This window comes from Leptopilina boulardi, unplaced genomic scaffold (genome assembly GCF_019393585.1).
Source record: "Leptopilina boulardi isolate dan_hultmark-lab unplaced genomic scaffold, ZJU_Lbou_2.1 LbouV2_392, whole genome shotgun sequence".
NCBI lineage: Eukaryota > Metazoa > Arthropoda > Insecta > Hymenoptera > Figitidae > Leptopilina > Leptopilina boulardi.
In genome coordinates, this window is record NW_026137965.1 from 2,661,278 (window position 1) to 2,689,092 (window position 27,815).

A 27,815-nucleotide genomic window follows, 5' to 3' on the forward strand; every position below is an offset into this window, starting at 1 on the left:
ATAAAAGTGAAATTTTATATAAATTTATTCGGGAATAATGATGAGATATTTAAAAAAAAATTGACGTTAATGAAGGTAATGATGATGGTAAATGAAGATAATGATGCTCTTGATGATAATGATGATGATTGAAGATATAATATGTAAGACGTCACGTATTTATATGAAATTGTCCAGTCACGTCTGGAAAATCAAGTGTAACGTCCATTATATATATTTTGTATGTACTTATTATATTTAAAAAGGCTCATTTGCGGCCAGAAGCAATCTTTGATTATTAATTCGCAAATGTTCTATTCCATACAGTTTATATTTAGTGTGGGTGCCACGTGAATACTTTCACCATGGTCAAGCTTCAGCATATCATTTCCTTTATGCTATAAGGAAATCTTGACTTTCTCCCCAGGTTCCCAAGTCACGTGTTGTGCGACTTTTTTTTTTTTTTCTTTTTTTCAAACCCTCGTCTCGTTGCATCACGAGTAATTGCTAATTAACTGCGATATAGAGATTCAACGAGCAACACGAACAAGGAACACTTATTTAAAAATAAAACCCAAAAAAAAAAAAAAAAAAAAAATTTAAAACAGACAAAACCAAAAAAATAAAAGAAACTAATAACTTCAAAATTAAAAAATAATTATTATTTGAAAAAAAAGGAGCACGAAAGAATTTCAATGAAAAGAAAAAGGAAATACCAAAAAAGAGAGGAAAAAATAAAAAATTCAGAATTAACAAAATATGAATTATCTTTATTCGTAACGGAATTCATTATAACAATAGAAAGACAACAACAACGTGTGTATAAAAAATACAAATTCGATCAAATAAAGCAATTAACGTTCAACGCAAAAAAATTTTTTCCAAAGGACACAATTAGATCCCGTGAAAGTAAAAATAAAAATAATAATAATAATAAATCATTCAGTCAAGTAAAGAGTGCTCAAATAAGTAATCTTACTTCATACGTCTTAAGAGGCCTTAACAATTAATATGTACAGTGGCTTATGTTACAACAAATTATTTTCTTCACAAAAAAAAATTTTTTTTGTACAAGATTTTCTCACAAGGGACTAAAATACTTTCTATTCTCTCTCTCTCTAGGGTTTCGAGAAATCCTGAAAATTTGCAATCTCGACAACTTTTTCATTTGTTGGTAAAGGCGGTGGTTTCAAATCTTGTGTAATTGAAAGCAATTGCCCTTGTCCCTGAACTTGAGCCGATCTATCCCATCGAATTTGATTCTCGTTTGTCGTCACTTGGGGAATTTGAATTGTTTTTTGTTTCTCAATTGCCTGCAATGTTGACGGCACCAATTGTGTATCTTGACTCTGCGTGTCTTTACGATCCTCCCAACCTGACGATTTATGATGATGATGATCCTCATTCGGGAACCATTCCGATATCCAAACTGGTTTCCAAATCTTCTTCCAATCTGGCACCCAAATTTCCTTCCAAGCCGGAACCTGAATCTCCTTCCACGCCTCTTTCCACGTTAATTTTTTATCCGGAATCCACTCCAATTTTTTCTCCGTCTTCCAAACTTGCTTCCACGCCTCCTTCCACTCGAGTTTCTTATCCGACACCCAAATTTGCTTCTTCCCTGGCTTCCAAATTTGCTTCCAATCCTCCTTCCAAATTAATTTCTTATCATCAACCCAAATTTGTTTCTTCCCCGGCTTCCAAATTTGCTTCCACTCTTCCTTCCACTCCAATTTCTTATCCGGAATCCAAACCTGCTTCTTCGCTGTCTTCCAATATTTCTTCCACAATGGTTTCCAAATCAATTTCTTCTTCCAAAGATCATGACTCGTGTACATCCAACCATGATGATCGGTTCCCAATTTATGTGGACCGGGTATGCCAACCTTAACCCATTCGGGTATCCAAATCTTTTTCCATGCCGGTACTTGTATTTCCTTCCAAGCCGAGACTTTTATCTCCTTCCAAATTGGCTTGTAAACCTTTTTCCAATCAGGCACTTGAATCTCCTTCCAAGCAGGCACCTTAATTGGTATCCAAACTGGTTTCCATATTTTCTTCCAGGCAGGGACTTTTATTTCCTTCCACGCCGGTACCTGAATTTCCTTCCAAACTGGTTTCCATATTTTCTTTGAGGCTGGTACCTGTATTTCCTTCCAAACAGCTTTCTTCGTTGGCTCCCAAACTGGTTTCCAAATTTTTTTCCACGCCGGTTTCCATATTTGCTTTTGCACTGGTTTCCAAATTTTTTTCCAACCTGGTTTCCAAATTAGTTTCTTCTTCCAGTAGCCGGAGTCGTGATCACCACCACCACCGCCTCCTCCTCCGCCTCCACCTCCGTAACCTCCGCCTCCTCCTAAATCGCCTCCATGACCACCTCCGTGTCCACCTCCATCGCCGCCTCCACCACCGTAACCTCCGAAGTCACCTCCGCCTCCTCCATGGCCTCCGAAATCGCCGCCTCCACCTCCGCCGTGACCACCGAGATCGTATCCACCTCCTCCTCCTCCACCTCCGTGACCACCAAAATCGCCTCCTCCTCCTCCTCCGTAACCACCACCGCCGCCTCCACCTCCGTGACCTCCTAAATCGCCACCTCCGCCTCCGTAACCACCGCCTCCACCTCCGTGACCTCCTAAATCGCCACCTCCGCCACCGTAACCACCGCCTCCACCTCCGTGACCTCCTAAATCACCACCCCCGCCAAAATCTCCGCCTCCATGTCCACTTGAGTCTCCTCCGAGTCCACTTGGTCCTCCATCCCATCGTTTTTGTGCCACGGTACCATATCTGGAGAAAACAAATTTTTTAATTAATTATTATTAAAAAATAATTAAAACATCATGTTAAATGATTTAGTAATTATTTATTTCTTGAAAAATATACGGGCATAGCCAATTATATAAATTATATAAAATAAATATAATTATATAATAAAATAATTATTAAATTATTATTAATTTTTTTTTCTATTCAAAATAGATTTTATTAATTAATAACTAAAATATTAATCACAACTGCGAATTTCAATAGGGTCAAAAAATGATTATTTATTAATAATTATTAATTAAATTAATTAATAAACAGGTAATAATCAGAAATTTATAAATAAATAATATTAATTGAAAATTAATAACTAATATTATTGATTAGTAATTATTTATTAATATTCATAATATTAATATTATATTAAACAACTAATTAATCATTTTTATTTGCTACTAATTAATAATTTCTATTAACTACTTATTATAATTACTATTAATTACTAAATCATAATTAGGTTTTTTGCTAAAAATTGTTATCAATATGATTAATTAAAATTTCACTAAAATTTAATTTTAATTTTTTATTAATAATTATCAAAAAAATTGAATTAATCATTAGCTAAATTTTACAACAATATTTATTTCAATAGATGAAAAATCAGTCACTGAATGCAATTAGTCCAAAATATATTTTTTAATTAGAATTTAGAGTTAAACAAAAAAATTGTTTATTAATATTTATAATATTTATTAATTACTATTTAATAATTTCAATTTGCTACTAATTAATAATAATTATTAACTACCTACTAATTAATAATAATAATTATTATTATTAAATTATTATCAATTATTATTATTAATTACTAATTCATAATTTCTATTAACTACTAATTAATAATTTCTCAAATTAGTAGAAACTTTCACTAACTTTTAGTAAAATATTACTTTTTGAGTAAGATTTTTTAAAATTAAAATTTAGTGAAAAATGAATAAAGATTAGAATTTTTTTTACTAATTTTAAGTAAAATATTACTTTTTGATTCTCTCTAAATCTGAATTAGTAAAAATTGTAACTAATTTGAATTAGTGAATTGCTTTTGAATTAGTGAAATTTTACTAATTATTAGTAACTTTTACTAACAATTAGTAAAATTTAACTAATTCTAAAGCAAAAAGTGAGTCACTTATTCAAATTAGTAAACATTTTTACTAATTCAGATTTAGAGAGTAGTTAATTATTGCATAACTAATAAATAAATTAATAATAGAAAAATAATATAATAATAAATAAATTATAAATAAATTAATAATGAAAAAATTAATAATAAATAAATTATAAATAAATTATAAATTAATTAATATTAAATAAATTAATAAGAAATAAATAAAAAAAGAATTTGTTTCTAATTAACTGCTTAAGTTTTAATAATTAAATTAATAATTGAATAATTAATTAATAAAAAAAAAATTGCAACAATTTTTTTTTATTAAATCATAACAAAAACAAACTCACTGAATTTGTTGCTGTGCTTGTGTTTGTAGCTGTGTTTGGTCCAGTGCCTTACTCGCCACAAGGACGGCTTGCAGTAGCACCACTACCACAACCTGCGAACAGTTGCGATGATTAATAAAGAGATTTAAAAAAAAAAAAGAAATGAATGAAATAATTAAATGACATTGACGCGAAAATAACATTTTTTTGTAACGGAATTTTATATACATATATATATATATATATATATATATTTATTTATGTTCGCGCGCCACTTTTTCAAGATCAAGATCTCTGCTCTTTTTTTAAAGAAATCACTTTCATCGCTCGCTATAGATATCTCTCACGATATATCGCGTTTAAAAACGTGACATTTCAAATTCCTCAATGGAAAAGAATTATTTTCAACTATATATATATATAACTATTTTTTTCGCGAATGCAAATTTTTTTTGTCGAATTTTACGTTAACAATACTATTTTATTTTTGTATTATTTTCATTTGTTAATAATTTTTTTATTGTTTTTTTTATTATATATTTATTAATTTTTTTTTGAAGAATTTTATTTACCAACAATCTTGTGACTAATTTTTTTCAACTTTCATTAAAATATTGAATTAATAATTAGTTGTAAATTAATTGTTAATTAGTTAAAAATTAACTAATAATTAGTTGAAAATTTACTAATTATTGCAATAAAAATTACAATGAAAAAAAATTTACTTGATTCAAATAATCGGTTACTTGACTTGTATCAAATAAATATTTACTTGTATTAAATAAATATTTACTTGTATCAAATAAATATTCACTTGTATCAAATAATTATTTACTTGTATCAAATAATTATTTACTTGTATCAAATAATTATTTACTTGTATCAAATAATTTTTATTTAAATTAAGTAAACTGTATTTGCTTCATATAAAGAAAATATTGGTTCAAATACAGTTTATTTAATTCAATTATTTGGTTTCAAAAATTATTTGATTCAAGTAAATATTTGATAATAGTCAAGTAAGCGACTATTTAAATCAAATAAATTTTTTTTTTCACTGTAACTAATTATTATTTAAAAATTAATTAATTAATTATTTAAAAGTGACTAATAATTAGATAAAATTTCACTAATTATTAATTACAATTTTGCTAATAATTTATTAGCTAAAAAAAATAATAATAAATCAGAAAAATTTTACTATTAGCTAAAAATGTTTATCAAAATAATTAATTAAAATTCCACCAATAATTATTGAGAGTTTAAAAAAAATTTTCAAATAAATTTAAATTATTTTAAATATTACTAAATTTTACTAAAAAAAAATCAGCTAAAAAATGTTACTAATATTTAATTAAAATTGGAAAAATAGTTCATTAAAATTTGATTATCAATAATAAATTAAAATTTTACTAATGTTTAACTAAAATTTTACAAATAATTAATTAAAATTTTATAAATAATTAATTAAAATTTTACTAATTAATTACAAATTTTACTAATATTTAATTAAAATTTTATTACTTAGTCAAATATTTAATTAATGATTAGCTTTTACCACAATTTATTTGAAAAGATGAAAAATCAGTCACTGATTGAAATTAGTCCAAAATAAATTCACTAATTAGAATTTAGAGTTTGAAAAAAAAAGAATAAAATAGAAGAAATCCATCGGCACTTAAAAAAATTATTTAAATATTTACGCGCGTGATAAATTAAAAATTAAAAAAAAATTTTCAAAAAAAAATTTGTTTTCCGGTAATTTTTTTTTTTTTTTTTTTTTTCTCAACTAACCGCGCATCTCGGGCGAAATTTCATAATTGTCGCAGTGCCGCCCGGTCGGGCCCGCGTACTCTGGGTTCCCTAGGCGCAGGAAAACGTAGCTTACTTCGTCCAATCAGTGGAACATCGTTGTTATATAGGCGCGTATCCTCCCCCTGGTGCAATGTCCGGATGAAAGAAATACAACGCCAGGTGGTGGTAGGAGCTGAAAAAGATCGGTGGTGGAAATTGAATGCATGAAAGAAGCGGTATGGAAGTGTAATACCTTCTCAGGAAAGTCCAGGACATGCCTTTTTGATACACATACATACAATTTAAACATTTCTTTCACACCTGTATAAATATATACAGAAAATGCCATGTCTCTTTATAGGAATCTTTAGTTTTTTTTTCTTTTAATTTTGCTTGTAAACAATTTATTTTTTCAGATATTAAAATAAAAAAAAAAATCTAAACTTCTATTTATTTATAATATTATTATTTAATAATTATTATTATGATAATTAAAACAATAATAAAAATAACATTAAATTAAAAATTGTTTAGTAAAAAATTATTGTTACAATAATAATAATAATAATAATAAAAATTTTAATAATAGTCAATTCAAACAAAAATTGATTAAATCAAAAAAATATTTGATTGATTCAAATATATATTTAACTGATTCAAATAAATATTTGTTTGATTCAAATAAATATTTTGATTGATACAAATAAATATTTTGATTGATTCAAATAAATACACTCAGAGAAATGGTATATTTGTCTCCGAGCCTACTAACTCATTTATTTGTTGCAAATATATTTTATTTCATTGAAATAAAAAATTTATTTGAGACAAAGAAAAATTTATTTGTGACAAATAAAACTTTTATTTACGCCAAATAAATAAGTTAGTAGGCTCTGAGACAAATATACGTTTATTTAACTCAAATATATTTTATTTGGTTCAAATAAATCATTTCTCTGCGTGTATTTTCTTGATTGAAATAAATATTTCCTTGATTCAAATAAATATTTTGATTGATTCAAATAAAAAATTGATTTTATCTAAATAAACGTTTGGTTTATTTTATAATAATTTTTTTCGAATGAAGAAAAAATTTCATTCTGCCAAATAAACATTCTTTTATTTATTCAGCCAAAAATTTGGTTAACTGTATAAAGTAATAAATCCTTTCTAAAATTTGTACATAATATTTCGTTCACTAATTAGTAGAAATTTACACTAATTTTTTTTTAAATATTACTATTTGATTTAGTAATATTTTTTTTTTACTTAAAATTTTATAGTGGAAAATGACTAAAAAAAATTAATGAAAATTTTTATTAACGTAATTAAGTTGAATTAATTAAATAAAATTATTAATGAATAAATCAATAATAAATAAATTTTATTAAAATAATTTTTCTTAACAAATCAAGAAATTAAATAATTAAGTAAAGTAAATATACCATTTTTTTTGTATTAACATATTTTTTTTTTTGTTATTTCAAATAAATATATTTTTTTTTGATCTTATAACATTTGGTTTCAATTAATTTTTCAAACGGATAAAAAATTTTGATTGACCAAATTAATTTTCTGGTGATTCAACCAAAAGTTTTGAAGCAATAAATATATTATTTCGATTCAACAAAAATTAAGTTTATTCAAATAATTGGTTACTTTATTATCAAATAAATAATTTTTTGTATCAAATAATTATTGAGTCAATTAAATGTTATTTGTTTCAAATAGAAAAATTATTGGTATAATTTATTTAATTTAAATAAAAATTATTTGGTTCAAGTAAATATTTACTTGTTATAATAGTCAAATTATCGATGATTTGAATCAAATAAATTGGGTTGAGGACGCCATCACTAGGGGGACGGTTTTAGTTGAAGACGCCACCGCTAGGTTTTTTTTTCGTTTACATGTTCGTTTTTCCTACATATACACTGAAAAATAAAATTTGATTCAAATAAGTAATCGGTCACTTTATTACTAAATAAATATTTATTTAATTTATTATTTGAGTCAATTAAATGGCATTTGTTTCAAATAGAATAATTATTGGTACAAATGTAATTTATTTAATTCAAGTAAAAATTATTTGGTTCACGTAAATACCTACTTGATAATAGTAAAATAATCGATGATTTGAATCAAATAAATTGGGTACTTTAGTTGAGGACGCCATCACTAGGGGGACGGTTTTAGTTAAAGACGCCACCGCTAGGTTTTGTTTTCGTTTATATGTTCGTTTTTCCTATATATATATACATTGAAAAATAAAATTTATTTGATTTAAATAAATAATCGGTCACTTTATTACTAAATAAATATTTATTTAATTTATTATTTGAGTCAATTAAATAGTATTTGTTTCAAATACAGAAATTATTGGTTCAAAAACAATTTATTTAATTCAAATAACCGTGTATATTTAAATCAAATAAATTTTTTTTCAGTGTAAAAAAAATCTCTTAGAAAAATTCTCTTTATTAAACGATTTTAAAATGATTTTTAACTCCAATAAAAAAAAAATTAAATCAGATGTTACCCGAGGCATATGTTTAAAAATCATATAAATATATAATTATCATTATTATATCCGACTTCCTAAATTAATGCATATGTAATATATGAATAGTTTTGTTTGTTGATCTGACCAACGCAACTAAACGGAGAAAGTGATCGAGAATATGAAAGACACACGTCAAAAGTTACTATATATTCATTCCGTCACTTTTTTTTTTTTTTTTTTTTCTTTTTTTCTTTTGGTCTGGTGTTAGTATTATATATAAAAGACAAGGTTACATAGCAAGGTTATACTCCCATTTCGCAGATATATATTATATTCTATAGTATGCGTATATAGAAAGAGAAAGGAACAAATTTTTGTTCTCTCCGGCCAAAAGAGAAAAGACGTGAATGAAATTTTGATAGTGATACACTTTTCGAAAAAAACATATACACACACCAAATTGCATGCGGTTTAAAAAAAAATCCTTTGCTCGAGATATGGATTTTCATATATATATATATATATATATAAAATAAACACTTCCTCGGGATAATAAAAATCTGTATTCGATATATTTTATGAAAAAATATCGATCGTAAAAATTTGATTATTCCATATACTACTGTATTGAACGAGAAAGTCGAAAGAAACAACCAAATTTCCTGTAGCTCTGAAATTGTTTGAAAATTAGGATCTTTATTTGTATTTTACGAGAAAGTGCCCGTATTTGGGTTAGTGTGCTTTTAAAAAAAAAAAATTCGATATCCTGATAGAAAATGATTTTTTCCAATAAAAAATGATATTTTTTTTATAAAATATTTTTTATATATTTTTTTATTATTATTTTTTAATTATTTATTTTTTTAATGTAAATATTTATTATTACAATTACCGCGAATTTTTTTTTTTTTTTTTTGCAATTATGTAATATTAATATTTTTTTTTTTATATATGCAAAAATTTTAAACTGTCAAACTTATGCATATAAATTTTGATTTGAAATCGCATTAGACTTTGAACGAATTTTTGAAAGTTGAAATTATGCTTTCTAATTTTTTTTTCGCAATGTTACAAATCAAAATTGAGTTTTTTTTTAATCTAAATGACCGAAAACATTTTAATATAAAAAAAAAATAATAAATTACTTTTTATTAAATGTCTAAATAAAATAATTGAGTTTTAAAAATTGATTTCAATTTAAAAAAAAAAAAATATTAAAATAATTCTAAAATTTAATAAAAAGCTTTGTAAAATCAGAAACAAATTGGAAAAATTCTTTTTTAAAAAAACGATCGGCTCAGAAAAAAATTTGTTTAAAACAACCAAATTTTTAGTTGAATCAAATGTATACTGAAAAAAAATTTATTTGATAATATAATATCGATTGTATTATCAAATAAATATTTATTTGAATTAAATAATTTGGTGAATAACCAAACGTTTATTTGGTTCAATAAAATTCTTTCTTCATTCGAAAAATTTATTTAAAATAAACCAATCGTTTATTTAAATCAAATAAATGTTTGTTTGAATCAAATAAATGTTTTTTTTTAATCATATAAATGTTTGTTCGAATCAAATAAATGTTCGTTTGAATCAAACCAATATTTATTTGAATAAAAAAAAATGTTTAAAATAACCGAAAAAATTGTGTTAATACAAATAAAATCGATATATTTGGTTTAAACAAAATTTTCTTCCTCTTCAGACTTAAAACATGTTCATGACAGTAAAAAGTCAAATATTAGATTTGTAAATAAAGATTAAAGATACAAAAAAAAATTATTTTTTTTTAAATATTTAATAAAAATTCAAATAATGCTCGTCTTTCATTTAACATATTTCTAATTGAAACTTAAATTCCCTATTTTCCCAGCTCAAACAGATAAATCAACTCCTGCAAATATTGCCTCATGAATAATTCATGTCGTAGTTAATATTTTGTTGCAATCATAAAATGCACGTTAAGAAAGTAATAGTTTACATTAAGTATAGAAGCTACTAAATAATATCTACACATGTCATGAATATTAAAACAAATGAAAATTTTTTTATTCCACAATGAAAAAAAAAAATTTATTATATTTAAATAAAAAACTACTTGATACCTATTGTCAAATAAATAATTACTTGAATCAAATAATTTTTTATTCAATTAAATAAATTGTAAACCAATAATTTCTGTATTAAAAAAAAATACTATTTAATTAAAATAATTAAACAAATAATTTTTTTCAGTGCATAAAATTCGATTTTGATTAATTCAAATCAGTTTATTATTATTATAATAGTTGAAATAAAAATGAATTTTCCTCTATATATATTTTCAAAGAAAAAATGGATTTTCATTAAATTTATTAAACTCTCGAAATAATTGCTTATATGAAATTTTTTTCTCGATCAGACCCGAGCGGTGAATTTACTTTCTTCTTTGAAAACACTTTGCGCGGTTTCGGCTTACATTTACAAATTAAAATTTTCGTTTCGCGCTCCAATAATTTTTAAAAGCGTGCAGAATCCCTTTACTTCAAGGAGAATAATTTAATTTTTACTCCGTAATTTCCAAAAGAAAAAAATTTTGTTGTTAATTATTACAATGATTTTTAGAATCTCATATTATTTTTTTTTTTAATTACCAACAATTGTAAATATTTTCAGTAAATATTATAATTTTCAACAAGCAACTTTTTTAAGTCAAAAAAAAAAAAAAATTTGTTTGAAACAACCAAATATTGGTTGAAATAAAAAAAATTTTATTTGTACACCCGGAGAAAAAATATATTTGTCTCAGAGCCAAATAAATATTTATTTGTTGTAAATAATTATTTATTTGTTGCAAATAAATTTTATTTGATTTAAATAAAAATTTTATTTGCCATAAATAAAATTTTTATTTACGTCAAATAAATTGACTAGTTGGCACATTTAATTAATTCAAATATATTATATTTGGTTTGAATAAATAATTTCTCTGGGTGTAATAACCAAAAAATTATGTTAATCTAAAAAAAAAAATTTGAGTCCAAATATCAAAATAATTTAATTCTATAAAAACATTATAATTTTATATACTTTAAGAGAAACAGATTTTCACGGTTAGATATTTCAACTTTCAATATTTACAAAATGTAGATAAATATTTAAAAAAAAATTATTATAGCTTTAATTAAACTACTTTTTATGTCGAAAAATTATTTCACAGAAAATTCAAGTTTTTGTATGTGTTTTTTTTTTTTTTTTTTTTTTTTAAATTAATCTTTAAACGTTTCCCTCTGGTTTATGGATCATAAATATTTGAGAAAGTGCGGTCATATTAATATTTGAGTTCTTATCAAATTTTTGAAGAGATGAGGTCAATATATTATATGTTCGCGAATTTCTTTCTGGAAAGTTATTCCTCGTAAAAAAGAGTATAAATCGAAAAAAAATATTCTAAATTTAAGAATAATATAATCTTGGCGCCTATAATTTAAGGATTTACATAAATAATAATATAATAAAAATATACCTAATTCAAATTATTAATAATTATACAATAATTAATAATAGTATAAAATTAATTAATAATTATATACAATTATTTATATAATAATAAAATGCTTGGTCTGTCCTTCTTGTCCTAACTTGAAATTGGCATTTTTTGATTTCACGTTTTTTTTTTGAATAGTAATCTTATGACGTGTCATATTATGACAATTCTTTTTCTCATTTTTGCCAAAGTTGTATAATTGTGTTTCCAAATTTCGGAATAAGTTTCTTTAAAATTCCAAATTCGAAAATTCAATTCACGAAGCTGAAGTACACAACGTTTACCAACGAAATTTTTTTTAAAGTTGTATATTCATTCAAAAATTGTATACAAATACAACAAATTTATGATGAGAAAAAAGATGCGCCAGGAAATTTCGTACAAGATAGTAATTTGAATAAAATTTATTTTTCAAAATTAATTTTTAAGGTACCAGGGACCAACGAATACCTATTAAATATTAATTATAAAAACACAGGCCTCGAATCAACTTAAAGACACAAAAAGTCGTTTTAGTCGATTTATATTCCAAAAAAAGTGGATTTGTTTTTTATTTTAACAAAAATATTTTACAGATTTTTAAATAAAAATTTTTTTTTAATAATAATCCTTTTCGAAGGGTTAAAGTTGAAATTTTTAGAAATAATTAAATTTCAAAAGATATTGTTAATTTTCAAACAATTATTAAATTTTACAGAACTAAAAATAATTTATCAAACAATTTTTGGAAAACATTTTTTAAATTTAATTGAATTTTCAAAGATTTAAATTTGAGATTTTTGAAATTAATTGAAACTTTAAGTGATTTTTAATTAAAATTTTAGATGATTTCACTAAAAATTTATTAGAAAATGCGGACAAAATACAATAATTTGAAAATCATTTTTAATTGAAAAATGGTTTCAGATATTTGAAATTTAAAAGAATATTATTAAAATAGTTAAAAATAATTGAATTTCCTTAGAGTTATAATAGAAATTAATAAATTTCAAAAAATTTTCGATGGAAAATTTTAGAAATAATTAAATTTTAGATGCTTTTAAATTCAAATTATTGAAAATTCAATTAATTTTGAATTCAAATTTTTGAGAATAATGAAATTTTATTTGATTTTAAATTTGGTAAATAATTGAATTTCAGTTCATTTTGAATTGAAAATTTTGGGAAATAATTGAATTTTAATTGAAATTTTGGATAATAATTTAATTTAAGTTCATTTTTGATTGAAAATTTGGATAATTAATTTTGAATAGAAATTTTAGAAAATAATTGAATTTTATTTCATTTTAAATTGAAAACTTGGTAAATAATTAAATTTTAAATTGAAAATTTTTGATAATTATTGGATTTTTAATTGATTTTGAATTAAAATTTCGGGTAATAATTGAATTTTAGTTTATTTTGAATTGAAATTTTTAAAAAATAATTCAATTTTATTGTGATATTTTTTTTTTAAATTATAAACAATTGTTAAATTTCATAAAAATTTTAATTGAAAAATAATTTTGATATAATTGAATTTGTGATGTATTTCATTAAAATTATTAAAAATAATTAATTTAGTGAAGAATCATTTTAGTTAAAAATTTGTTAAATAATTGAATTGAAGAAGATCTGAAGAAGATCTACATTTTATACTAAAAAAATGTATTTTATTTACATTTTCTTTTCAAATGTAAAAAAAAATGTCGCATTTTATTAAAATAAGTCGATAAAAGTCGTGGTTTTGAAAAAAGTCGGAAAAAGTCGTATAATCCGAGGCCTGTAAACATATAATTTTCATTATTATCATTTAATATGTAATAATATTCAAATAAATTAAATTATTATTGATAATATTAATCTTTAATTTCTTTATAACAAACAATTAAATACTCAATTTGGCGCGCGTTTAATTTTGCTAGTTAATTTATAATTTCTATTAATTACTAATTAATAATTTATATTTACTACTAATTAAAATTTTTTATTTGCTATTAATTAATAATTTCTCAATTTAGTAAAAATTTCCACTAATTTTTAGTAAAATATTACTATTAAATTTAGTCATATTTTTTTTTAACTTAAGTTTTAGTAACAAATAACTAAGAATTAGTAGAAATTTTCACTATTTTTTTTAGTAAAATATTACTATTTGATTTAGTAATATTTTTTTACTAAAAATTTGTAGTAAAAAAATTACTAGCAATTAGAAATTTTTACTAAAAATTAGTAAACTAATTTTTATTAATTTAATAAGAAGTTATTTCATGAGAAGTTATAATTATTGCAAAAGTAATAAATAAATAAATAGTAAATAAATAAATATTAATAAATTCAAAATAAATAAATTAAAAAAATAAATTAATTAATAATGAATAAATTAATAATTATAAAATTAATAATAAATAAATAAAAAAAAATTTGCTCAACAAATTAATTAATAATTGAGAAATTAAATAATTAATAAAATAAATAATATAATTCATATTATTAATAATTATACAAATAGTAGGTAATATTACCTATATAAATAATAAATAATTATATACAATTAATAATTATCTAATAAATGAAATTCAAATTATTCTTACAATTAGAATTTATAATATATTTTCAAAAATAAAAAATAAATAAAAAAATAATTTATATAAGTAGAATCTTTATATTTATTATTATTACTCTTTATTATTATTATAGGGAGTAATAAAAAATATTTTTTCTTGCCTAGAGCTAGAAAAAGACTTTCACTGAATCAATTTGTGCCCTAATAATCTGTCAGCAAATAAATAATCTTTAACGTTCATACATATAGCTAGTGAAGATATTTTTAGCCTGAGGTGTTTTTTCATGAGAAACGCGCAGAGAACAAGGGCCATAGGTAGTTTTCGCCAATTATCGCCTCTTATAGGACAACAAAGAGAAGTCACGCTCGAAAAAATATGGAAATAATGAGGTGATGAAAAAACACAGATCACGCGATTTTATTGTTTCTTTTTTTGTTATTAATTTAATTTTTTTTTGAAATATATTTTCCGCATATAATCTTGCGAGAAAAAAAAGTACATATCTAGGAACAAAAAGTTATAATCGACTCTTCAACATTCTATGAGAATCCCGGAAATATTCAAGAATCAGTTAAAATCACTAATTTGTATATATAATTATTTTTTTACGATCCATTTCTCAACGGAAAAAGTTTTTACAATTCTTATATTGAATTAATTTAAAAAAAAAAATAAAATAAAACAAATTTTGTTCATATATTATTTAATTATAGAAAAAAATCGTCCATTACGAACAAAGTATGTATAATAAATTATTGAACTGACTTTCTTTTGTAAATAAAGTATATAGGAAGTTGTAAAGAAAAAAAAATGTTTAAAATACTTATTGAAAGTCTTTTCTTGGTATGTTTTTACCATTTTTAGCTAAATGATGTGAATTTTATAGTATTAGAAAACACTCTAAATGATTTATTTCCATAAAAAAGTGGCTTCTGTTATTTTTTTTTTCTTCAAATATTTTTTATGTATCTTTAAACGATACTCTTGATACTTTTTTTTATATATATAAATTTGCATCTTCCCATATATCGAAGAAAATCAGTTTTACTTCCTTTAAAAAAATTAAATAAAAAATAAAAATTTAATTTTCTATAATGAATAATTTTTAATAAAATTTATACAAATTTTTTTTTTATAAATTGTATAATATTCTATAATATAATTAATTTATACAAAAATAAAATTATATAAACTAAAGGATCAAGCATCTGACCTAAACTCTCAATTTCTACTGAATGGAGAAGGTTTTTTATTTTTTTTTTAAAGAGATAAATAATAATTTAGCATCAAAACGAATACAGTAAAACCTACGGATACCCGCTTAGAATATTTTTCCTGGTCCCTTGAAAAACGATATACGTGGGTTTCACTGTAGATGGTTAAAAAATTGACAAGATAGTAAAAAATTAAAAATGTAAAAAAATTATCGACACACAAATCTACCTTACCGACTGATGGTAATTTCTTTAAAAAATGAAAACATAAAAATGTCAATAGAAATCTACCTTACCGACTGATTGTAAAATAGTTTTTCGAAAAATGACAAAAAATTACCGACATAGAAATCTACATTACCGACTGATGAAAAAAAATTCTTAGAATTTTTTATAATTACCATCAGTCGGTAAGGTAGATTTCTATGTTGGCAATTTTTTATATTTTCATTTTTTAAATTTTTTTACCATCAGTCGGTGAAGTATATTTCTGTGTCGGTATTTTTTTATAATTTCATTTTTCAAAATTTTTTACAATCAATCGGGAAAGGAAAGAACCCTAATGATCACGTGGCGCTCGCAAATGAAATTCGATTTTGCAAACGCGCATTACAATCAAAAATATTTATTTTATAATATAATAATATTTCCGGTCCCTTGAAATCCGATAAACGTGGGTTTCACTGTAATTATTTTTCATTTTAAATATTAAAAAAAAAGAATTACAATTATTTAACAATTGTATAAAAAATTAATAATGGTAATAACATATAAATTACCATCATTCGCGCGGAAATAAATGCGGCGCTTTATTTTCAAATTCACTCTCAAGATAATAATTAAATTAAAAGTAGAAATAAATATATATTTTTTTATTTATATTTATATTATTTAAATTTATCATTATTAACTATATATATATATATATATATATATTGTATAAAAATATAGAAATTTTCTCAAATATTCTTTGTAATTTATTGAAAATAACTGACCGATTAATGTAATTATAGATTCATTATACGCACGTTAGATTATATAAAATAAAATTTCTTTTAAACATTTTTTATCCAGTTAATGATCATAACGAACAACATTTCTCCTGGGATGACTTTTTTAAAAAAAATATTATATATAGAAAAATTTCTATCACGTTTTCTTTATTAATGAATTAAGAATCAGAAGAGGTTTATATTAGAATTGAACTATAGACAAGAGGAAACATTATTAAAGTTGAAAGTTTCTCTATATATACATTGTACAATAAATGAAATATGAGAGCATATCATGTATCATAAAGTAGCATCAACTTGAATCATATAACCACTTCTAATGATAACAATCTTCATTTCATAATATGTCCAAAAACAAATGCAATTAAAAAAATTAATTTTTTATTTTTTATAACAATGTTTTTAATTTTTAATTTAATGAATTAATTATTATCCAACAAAACTTTTTTTCTATTCTTTAATTTAAAAAAAAAGAAAATAAGAATAAAATTAATATTTATTATTTTTAAGAATTTTTGATATAGTTACACAATTAAAAAACATAATTTGTAATAATAAATTCTATCTGTGTCATATGAAAGTGTTTTCTATACCAAATTTATTTTTTTATACTCACACAAACATATATTTAGTGACTTATTGTGTATATTTAAATTATTATGTCTGTGTCAATGAGACACTAATATGGGAAGTTTCAATTGTATATAAAAGTATAAATTTGCACGTGTGCAGTCATCACGCTTGCCCGGAGAAAGTGATAAGTAGCAATTATATTGATGTAAGAGTGCGTATATGAAATTTGTCTTTCTCAATGGGCCAGCAAAAATTTCGTTAACAACAAATAAACGAAAGTGTACGTAAATTTTTGCTTTCAAAAATAAAATACCAAATATTGCATTTGCACGTTTTTGATTGTTTGGAATTTTTTGAGAAAACAACTTTTTTTTAACAGATAAAAAAACTTTTTTTTAACAGATAAAAAAACTTTTTTTAGAAATAAAAAAGATAAAAGCATTACGATTGATGTCAATTTAAAATTATGATTGAAAAAAAATTATTTTATTCAAATAATTATTTATTTGATTCAAAGAAAATAATTGTTATTCAGATCAAATAATTTTTATAAACAAATAAACTGTATTTGATCAATAATTTTTTTATTTGAAACTAAATACCATTTAATTGACTCAAATAATAAATTAAATAAATATTTATTTAGTAATAAAGTGACCGATTACTTATTTAAATCAAATAAATTTTATTTTTCAGTGTATATGTAGGAAAAACGAACATGTAAACGAAACCAAAACCTAGCGGTGGCGTCTTCAACTAAAATATTCCCCCTAGTGATGGCATCCTCAACTAAAGTACCCAATTTATTTGATTCAAATCATCGATTATTTGACTATTACTAAGTAAATATTTACTTGGACCAAATAATTTTTATTTGAATTATTATTTAAAAACAAAATTTATTTGAGCTAAATAAATATTTATTTTGTTTCAAATAAATTTTCATTTCGTTTAAATTAATTTTATTTGGTTTAAATGAAAATTTTATTTACGCTTAATAAAATGAGATGAATGACCTAAAAAAACCGAAATAATTAAAAAAAAAAAAAAAAAAATCCCATTAAGAATAATACGACGTTTGCCTATATAATATGCGCCATTGAAACTGAAAGCTTTCGTGTTTCTCCTCGTTGTTGGTCAACCTTGAAAAACGTAAATCACGAGAGTCTAGTTTGCGCGCACACAGTTATCCCAAACGGTACAATAAACTTGACGAGAGAGAAAGAAGAGAGTGGAGTCTCCGGTTTCTGAAGGAATCGTGAACGTGACTATAACGGCTAAATACATATACAAAAACATATATATAGTTATATGTTGTCGCGATTTGATTCTAGAACTCTCCGTAGCTTAAAAAAAGGGAAAATAAAACGTCGACCTTGAAGAAAATTGCGAAATCTGCTAGTTGATCAGTTTCACTGCGCGATCAGATCACGATCTTGTTTGACATTAAAGTTGCCTTTTATGAGAACTCGTAAAAGATAAGTCTCGTATATATATATGTATACGCATATATGCGCGAGAGATTCGAAACAAAACGAGAGAGGCTGCATGTTCGTTATTTCAAAAAAGAGAAATTGTACTTAATGATTCTCTATATGTACGCGCTTTTCAAAAATATCTCCCCGAGATCTCATATCATCAGGAAGTAAATTCTTTGAATTTACAATTTCCCATTGCGAGCTTTCTGTATTTATTATTATTTGCTCAAAAAAATTTAATTTGAAAAAAAATATTAACTTAACAATTTTTTAATACATTAAAAATTAAAAGTATCAGCCCAAAGAAATAACGATTAATTTCAAAATATTTCAAGTTATCATAGAAACGGTTGCTATGGTAACAATTGCTATAGTAACTGATGCCATAGTAACTGTTGCTATAGTAAGTGTTGCCATAGTATCAACTGTTTCCATATTAACTGTTGTCATAGAAAGTAACGGTTGCCATAGTACCAACTGTTGCCATAGTAACTGTTGTCATAGAAAGTAACGGTTGCCATAGTACCAACTGTTGCCATAGTAACTGTTGCCATAGTAACTGATGCCATAGTACCAACTGTTGCCATAGTAACTTCTGCCATAGTAACTGATGCCATAGTAACTGTTGCCATAGTAACTGTTATCATAGAAAGTAACGGTTGCCATAGTGCCGACTGTTGCCATAGTAACTGTTGTCATAGAAAGTAACTTTTGCCATAGAAAGTAACGGTTGCCATAGTAACTGTTGTCATAGAAAGTAACTGTTGCCATAGTACTAACTGTTGCCGTAGTATCAACTGTTGCCATGGAAATTGGTTGCTACAATAACAATTGTTATAGTAACGGTTGCTATGGAAACAGTTGCTATAGAAATAGTTGCTACGGAAAAGGTTGCTATGGTAATGGTTGCTATGGAAACGGTTGCTATGAGAATGTTTGCTATGGAAACAGTTACTATAGTAACAGTTGTCATGGAAATGGTTTCTATGGAAACGATTATATTATAAATATTTATTTGGGTCTGAGACAAATCTATCTTTTCTGTATGAATGTAAAATTGACACATATTTTTTTTAATGTAATTTTTTGCCTATTAGAGCTTTAATTTTTGATCTCAAGTAAGAAAATTTAATTTCTACGTTCCTGATCAAGAAACCATTAGACATATAAACTATAAGTTAGAAAGTTTTGCAAAAGAAACTTTCATCTTTATAGTATTTGCAAGGGCTGAAAATAAAATCCAGTTTTCTATATATATATATATATATATATATATATGTACAACAATAATAATTAAAATCTATTTTAAATTGTATATAAAGATGTTTGTAAAGAAGAAAAATTTTTTTTTTCAATAAATTCTTACAAAATTCTGTTTCATATAGTGTTGCCGCAAGACGAGACAAGACGAGATTTTTCCTCATCTTGTCTCGTCTTGAAAAGTCAAGACGAAGAGTGAGTCTTGTCTCGAAAAAGTCTCGTCTTGACTCGAAAAATCTCGTCTCGTCTTGAAGTCTTGACTTTTTTCAAGGAAATAAAATTAGTCATTTTTATTAAATTCGTTCGTTATTCTTTTAGTCATGATTTTACTATCAATTTAGTTATTTTCAAGTTTTTAGTTTTTTAAAGATACTGTATAGAAAAATAGAATAATATAAATTTTCACATATTTAGAAATTTGTGTAAATTTGAATTTTATTATTTTAAAGGAGTCGGTAATTCAGAACTCTAAGCTCACTAAAGGTGTCCTCTGTTATTCACAGTCGTAAGCTTAATATTCAATGATTGAACGGGATCAGCTGCGTAAACATAACCTATTGACTTCTGCAATCGATTTGTCTACGACGTGTTTTTAGTATGTAATTGAGTAGAATAATCTAAAATTCTTGAAAGAAAGGTGAAAACGTTTTTAAAATGAAGAGAGCACGACAACGTGAAAAAAATAGCACTTCTCCAATAACTAAAAGTGCAAAACAAAATGACAGTGACAAAAATGAAGGCTCGGAAATATCACCAAGTGCATCAGAAAATTCATCGATGGTTGACACTGCTTCCACAAAAAAGTATCACTATGGTGATTTTTTTCGCTTTAAATTTGAAAATAAAACAAAAATTGGCATTTGTAAATTATGTGAGGAAAAAAACACCGTAGCTGAATTTAAGATGTCGAACTCTAACACATCAGGGATAAAAAAACATTTGAAGCAGAAGCATGAGCATTCTTACTGTAAAATGTTTCCTAAAGAATGTGATAAAAAGCCTGAGAAAAATCTAGAATATTTTTTTGGTCAGCAAACTAAAAATAAGGTTAGTAATGCATTAGAGTAATGATAAAAATAAAATTGATTCTAAAGTTAAAAATTTCATATTTATAATTCCTATATAAAGTTTTATAGTATATTTTTATAAAAATTAATATGTTCAGATTTTAGATAAAGAAGAATTTCAGTTTCTTTTGGTCATCTGGATAGTAGTGAAAATGTTGCCACTAAATATATTTGACGATGAACTGACACAAAGTTTTTTTCAACAAATCAGTCCTAATTATGAATATCCACATCGTACAGCTATGTCTGGTTATGTTACAACTGTTTATGACAAAGTAAGAGGCATCGTTGCAGAAATTTTGACAACAAATGATTCCAGATTTTCATTTACGATTGATGGATGGACGTCGATAAGAAATAAGTCCTACTACGGTATCACAATCCACTTCATCGATCAGGAATGGAAAATGAACTCAATGGCTATAGATTTTGTTCCAAGTTATGGTCGTCACGCTGGCATTGACATAGCAGATATCTTTTACAAATCTGTGGAAAAATTAGGCCTTCTCGATAAAATAATTGGAATAACAGTTGATAATGCGTCTGTTAATACTGTATTTTCAAAAGAGCTTGAAAAATTGCTAAGAAAAAAAGGCATTAAATTCGATTGTTTTGAGCAACTGTTTTTTTGCATTGCACATGTCTTGAACTTAGCTGCTCAGGATATATTGAAAAATTTGAAAGCAGATGAAACTGCAGACGAAGCTGAAGCTAATTCCGATTCTGAAAGTGATGATGAATATGATGATTCCGATGATGAAAATTTCAATGAACAAAGGAAAGACAATATTCCGCCAATTAGCAAATTGCGAAACATTTGCAAGAAAATTAAAAGATCCGAAAAGTTAAGGAATAAACTCGGTAACTGCTGTGAACTTTCCGATGAAGAACTCATTGACTTTCCTCTCGATGTATCAACAAGGTGGAATAGTTCATATGATATGATTAATGCTGGTCTCAAAATGAAAAAGGCGATTTCTGCTTTGATTCAATCTATCGACGATTCACGGTGTTGGCATATAACTGAAGAAGATTGGAAACTCCTGTCTATTCTTAATGTGCATCTTCAAAGTTTTAAAAAGTTATCCGAGTCATTAAGTGGAGACAAATACGCAACATTGCAGTCAGTTGTAATAGGCATCAATATCGTTTTAGATGCCATCGAGCGCTTGTGTCACGAACTTGACACAAAAGTTGATCGCAATTCATTCGATGAGACTGTAATTAATGCTTTCCAAGAAGGTCGTGATAAAATTATTAAACATTATTCGAAATCAAATTGGATTTATTGTGCTGTGTTGATCCTTGATCCGCGGTACAAACTCAAAGGGTTCGACAAAACTGTTTGGGGCAAAGAGTTGAAAAAGCATTCGTATGAATATTTCAAAGAAATTTTGAAAAATAAATATTCAAAACTGCCCGAAGACTCACCAACAGCGGAAGTACAAAAAGATTTTAATCAGTGTGAGGTTAATGATGACGATGATTATACCAAATCACTGAAAGCATTATTCAGTTCGGAAGAAGAATACGACGCCGATTCAAAATGGAAGCAAGAATTGGATCATTACCTTCTTTTGAATCGAGAACCTCAAAATACGGATATATTGTTTTGGTGGAAAAAAAATGAATCAACTTTCCCGCGGTTGGCAAAAATGGCTAGGGATTTATTAGCCATTTGTGCTACCAGTGTGCCGGCTGAACGTTTGTTTTCGAAGGCTGGCCTTCTTTTACGAAAACATAGAAACCGGCTTAGCAACAGTAAAATTGAAAGCTTATTATGTTTAAACTCATGGTTCACTTGTCCGTTAAACGAAAAAATCAAAAACGAATTTAAAAAAACGTGAGACCGTAAAATATTTTAAAGATTCAAATTTATATCATTTTAATATAATTTTATTTTCTAATAAACGATTAAAAAATGTTTTAATTTGTTGCGTAAAATATAAATGTTTTCTTTTGAATAAAAATTTATAACAAATAATGTATTTATTATACTTATTCAAATGATATTTTCTTTTATTTTTCTATTTAAAGCTCAATGGCAGTTTTCGAGACTTAAAACTAATCTTGGTCTTGACCCTTGTTGTCTTGTCTTGTCTTGACTGAACAAGACGAGATAAAAGGTCCGTCTTGTCTTGGTCTTGTCACCGTTTGTCTCGTCTCGTCTCGAAAGTCTCGAGTCTTGCGGCAACACTAGTTTCATAACACTTTAATATATGTATATAAACATATATAAAGAAATATATTCAAAGGAAGTGGATAAATACCTCAATAAAGGTCATGAGTTCAGAGCTACGATTCATTTTCCCACATGAGAATTCTTATACGAGCGACTTCCTCAATGGAAAGCGCTAAAATACAAGCATGAAGATGCTTATTTATTAGATCTTTATTCAAGTCGCGTTTGTACTTTTACTATATATATATATATGTATAAGTGAAGTTGAGAGGCAAACAAACCAGGAAATCAATATTCTTTAGCCAAAAGTTTTCAAATTGTCAAGATTATTTTTTGATTGAAGTTATATGGTTAAATATATATATATATAATTGAAAAATTACACAATATTATTATTAAAGAAGAAGAGAAATTACATAATCGAGTATATATTAAAGAAGAAAAAGAGAAATGAAGATGAAAAAATTGCTAAAGAAAATTTTCGGTTATAAAATATACAATGTATGCAAAAAGACAGAAGAAGTAAAGTTGAATAACCAGGAAGTCAATCAAAAACTTATGAAGATTCCAATTTAAAGATTAAACTTCCAATTTTGCTAAAGTCATGCTCCGGCTTTGTTACATAATCGAAAATTTCTTTGATTATTATGGAAAAATATGTGGTTAAATTTTAGTTCTATAAAGCCCTAAAAAATATAAAAATAATAAAGAAAATCTATTTTTATACAATGAAGTTAACTTCATTTACTAAATTCACTAGTTACACCCAAAGAAAAGATATATTTGTCACAATAAAAATTTATTTGTTTCAAATAAATATTTTTTGTCAATGTACATTTATTTGGTTGATTTAACTAAAATTTTGTTATTTCAAACAAATATTTATCTAAGACAAAATTATCATTTCTCTGGATGTAGAAAAGAAATTTTAAATGAATATAAAAAGAAAATGAAAAAAAAACAGTTGAAAAAACATTAGAATAAAATGGTGTAAAATTGTCTCCTTTGAGTCATATTTCTTAAAGCATTTCCTGTGTTTGGCAGATAATATTATTATTATCATTATTATTGGAAAAATACAATTTCCTATTGTGCGTTATATTATTTAGGTCCATGAAAAATCATAATAATTGTCTCTCGCACCAAAGACGAAATTTTATATTCGTTCAATTTTTAAATGGGAAATAAATGTAATCGCATATTGTTTATAACATAAACTCTAAAAATTCTTTCTTCTCTAAATTGGCAACATTATTCTTTCCTAAGCTATTAAAATTCCTTCTTTGTTTACTGCGTGAACGTTTTTTTTTCTTTTTTTTCACTTTCTCAAAAAAAAAAATAAATAAAAATAAACAAGGTAATTTACTGACACTTTAGCTAAAAAATTAATCTGTTTATTATTCATATCAATAATTATGTTCTCAAAATTTTAATTAGTAAAAATTTTGACTAATTTTTAGTCATTTTTCAGTAAAATAAATTTTTATTTGTTTTAAATAAAAAAAAAAATATTTAGGACAAATAAAATTTATTTAAATCAATTTTAAAATTGTATTAAACCAAATAAAATTTATTTGAAACAAATAAATACTGTTTTTAATGTGCAATATTTCAAATTTTGACTAAAAATTATTATCTATTTTCGTTTCCCTAATATATTTAATATTTTTTTTAACGCAAACAGTAAATCAACAAATCATTTTTTATGTGTCATTCATTTACTTTTTGTGGTTATTTTATGTGACGTAAATAATTTTTTTTTTTTTTTGGTCTCAAAAGCATATTGACTAATGAGCATTTGTGTACGCGAATATAGTATATATGGTCGAAATATTAAAATCAAAGTTGCGTTTGTGTGACACACCATACATAGCTATATGTGAAAGTGGTCTTTCTTCAGTCCCGTTCCTTCAAGTTTCCTTCTTACCCCACGCCACAAGTTTTGCACAATATTTCAGTTTCGTATAAATATATACATATATATACATATATATATATATAATTGCAATATATCTCAAAGAGTGCAAAGTCATGGTTGTGACTGCGAAAAATTTCACGGTCAACAAACTTTAAGCCTTGTTAACTTTGACTCGTTGATACCACAGAAAATTAAAAGGCATTAAAATAAGCTGCAACGCTTATTATTTTAATGCAATTTTGCTTATTTTAATACCAAAATGAATTAAAATAAGCAAAATTGGATTAAAATAATAAGTGTTGCAGCTTATTTTAATGCCTTTTAATTTTCTGTGTATTCAAAAAAATATATTTATATATATATATTTTATTTATATTATAAATATATACAAAACATATATTCATGTTTTTTCCAACGTATACGAAAAATTCAATAAAAACAATTTTTTATTTTATCTAATTTAAAAACAAACTTTTTATCAAGGGAAAAGTAAAATCACTAAACATAACCTAAAACAAGAAAATATATCCGCAATTCAATATTTACCTCACTGATTAATGACGTGCATTGTAAAAAATCTTTTTGGAGATTGTACATTCACAATTTGTATTTGTGTTAAAATTTGTAAAATTACTATATTCAATAAGGTTATGTTACTACATTAAAAAAAGCACTTTTACAATTTTCTGTAAATTTACTACTTTCAAAATGGGTAATAGGTGACGGATGCAACAACTAATTATGTTTCACCTATTACCCGCACTTTGAAAGTAGTAAATTTACAGAAAATGTTAAAAGTGCTTTTTTTTAATATAGTCGCAAGTCAATGTTCGACAAACATAACCTGAAGATTTAAGGTCATAAGTCAAACATAACCTCAAAATTGCAGGTCATAGGTCAGACAGATCATAAGGACATCTATGACCAACTTTTTCAATCCCTAATTTTATATAATAGTTTTTTTTTGTAAATTAAATGATTAAAATTTTTGTTTTTCTTCGTTAGAAGATACATTTGCTTCTATTTTGTATTCAAAACATATTTTGAAGCTATAGAGGTATGTCTCTATCGTTTTTCAAATTACATTGACAGTTAGCGTGTCGTTTTCCATTATCATGCGTTTTACAATATGTTAAATCATCAAACTGTCCACTACTTCCATTACGTAAGATTCTATTCTTCACGAACGCTCGCGCTACGTGAGGTCTCAATTTACATGATACTCGCATGTATTAGGTCTTGACTTTCGTATGCGTATTACACCTTCAGTGATTTCAAATGACAAACATATTATATATTGAAAAAAAAGAAAAAGTCATATATATATATATATATATATATATCTATAAAAATGTTTCTTCTATTATTTTTTTTTTAAACTAAAAAACAATTTATTTGATGCAAATATACTCGGTTATTTGAATTAAATAAATATTTACTTGAATAAAATAATTTTTATTTGAATTAACTAAACTGTATTTAAACCAAAAATATTTTTTATTTGAAACAAATACCATTTAATTGACTCAAATAATAATTATATAAATATTTAATTAATAATAAAGTAACTTGTTATTATTTAAATCAAATAGATTTTATTTTTCAGTGTATATGTAGGAAAAACGAACATGTAAACGAAAACAAAACCTAGCGGTGGCGTCTTCAACTACAACAGTCCCCCTAGTGATGGCGTTCTCAACTAAAGTACTCAATAATTATATAAATATTTAGTTAATAATAAAGTAACTTATTATTATTTAAATCAAATAAATTTTATTTTTCAGTGTATTTATGCAGGAAAAACGAACAAGTAAACGAAAACAAATCCTAGCGGTGGCGTCTTCAACTAACACCGTCCCCCTAGTGATGGCATCCTCAACTAAATTACCCAATTTATTTGATTCAAATCATCGATTATTTGACTATTATCAAGTAAATATTTACTTGAACGAAATAATTTTTATTTGAATTAACTAAACTGTATTTAAACCAAAATATGTTTTATTTGAAACAAATACCATTTAATTGACACAAATAATAATTATATAAATATTTATTTAGTAATAGTGACCGATTATTTATTTAAATCAAATAGATTTTATTTTTCAGTGTATATGTAGGAAAAACGAACATGTAAACGAAAACAAAACCTAGCGGTGGCGTCTTCAACTACAACAGTCCCCCTAGTGATGGCGTCCTCAACTAAAGTACTCAATAATTATATAAATATTTAGTTAATAATAAAGTAACTTATTATTATTTAAATCAAATAAATTTTATTTTTCAGTGTATTTATGCAGGAAAAACGAACAAGTAAACGAAAACAAATCCTAGCGGTGGCGTCTTCAACTAACACCGTCCCCCTAGTGATGGCATCCTCAACTAAAGTACCCAATTTATTTGATTCAAATCATCGATTATTTGACTATTATCAAGTAAATATTTACTTGAACCAAATAATTTTTATTTGAATTAACTAAACTGTATTTAAACCAA

At 24.7% G+C, this 27,815-nt stretch overlaps 1 protein-coding gene across 1 annotated transcript; it reads right to left on the reverse strand.

Annotated features, from left to right (window-relative positions):
• Nucleotides 1-728: 728 nt before the first annotated feature.
• LOC127288699 (uncharacterized) lies at nt 729-6,187 on the reverse strand. The gene is made up of 3 exons (XM_051316311.1): nt 6,037-6,187; nt 4,264-4,355; nt 729-2,769 (listed from the first exon to the last, which is right to left on the reverse strand). The coding sequence occupies exons 1-3, from the start codon at nt 6,058-6,060 to the stop codon at nt 1,098-1,100; spliced, it is 1,788 nt and encodes a 595-aa protein (XP_051172268.1). The 5' UTR covers nt 6,061-6,187; the 3' UTR covers nt 729-1,097.
• Between the last annotated feature and the right edge of the window lie 21,628 nt (nt 6,188-27,815).

Coding starts and splice junctions, on each gene's coding strand:
- LOC127288699 (XM_051316311.1), bottom strand. CDS start 6,060: ATGAAATTTCGCCCGAGATGCGCG. Junction 4,356..6,036: donor AATTTCGCCCGAGATGCGCG/GTTAGTTGAGAA, acceptor AACTGTTCGCAG/GTTGTGGTAGTGGTGCTACT. Junction 2,770..4,263: donor CAAGCACAGCAACAAATTCA/GTGAGTTTGTTT, acceptor TGTTTTCTCCAG/ATATGGTACCGTGGCACAAA.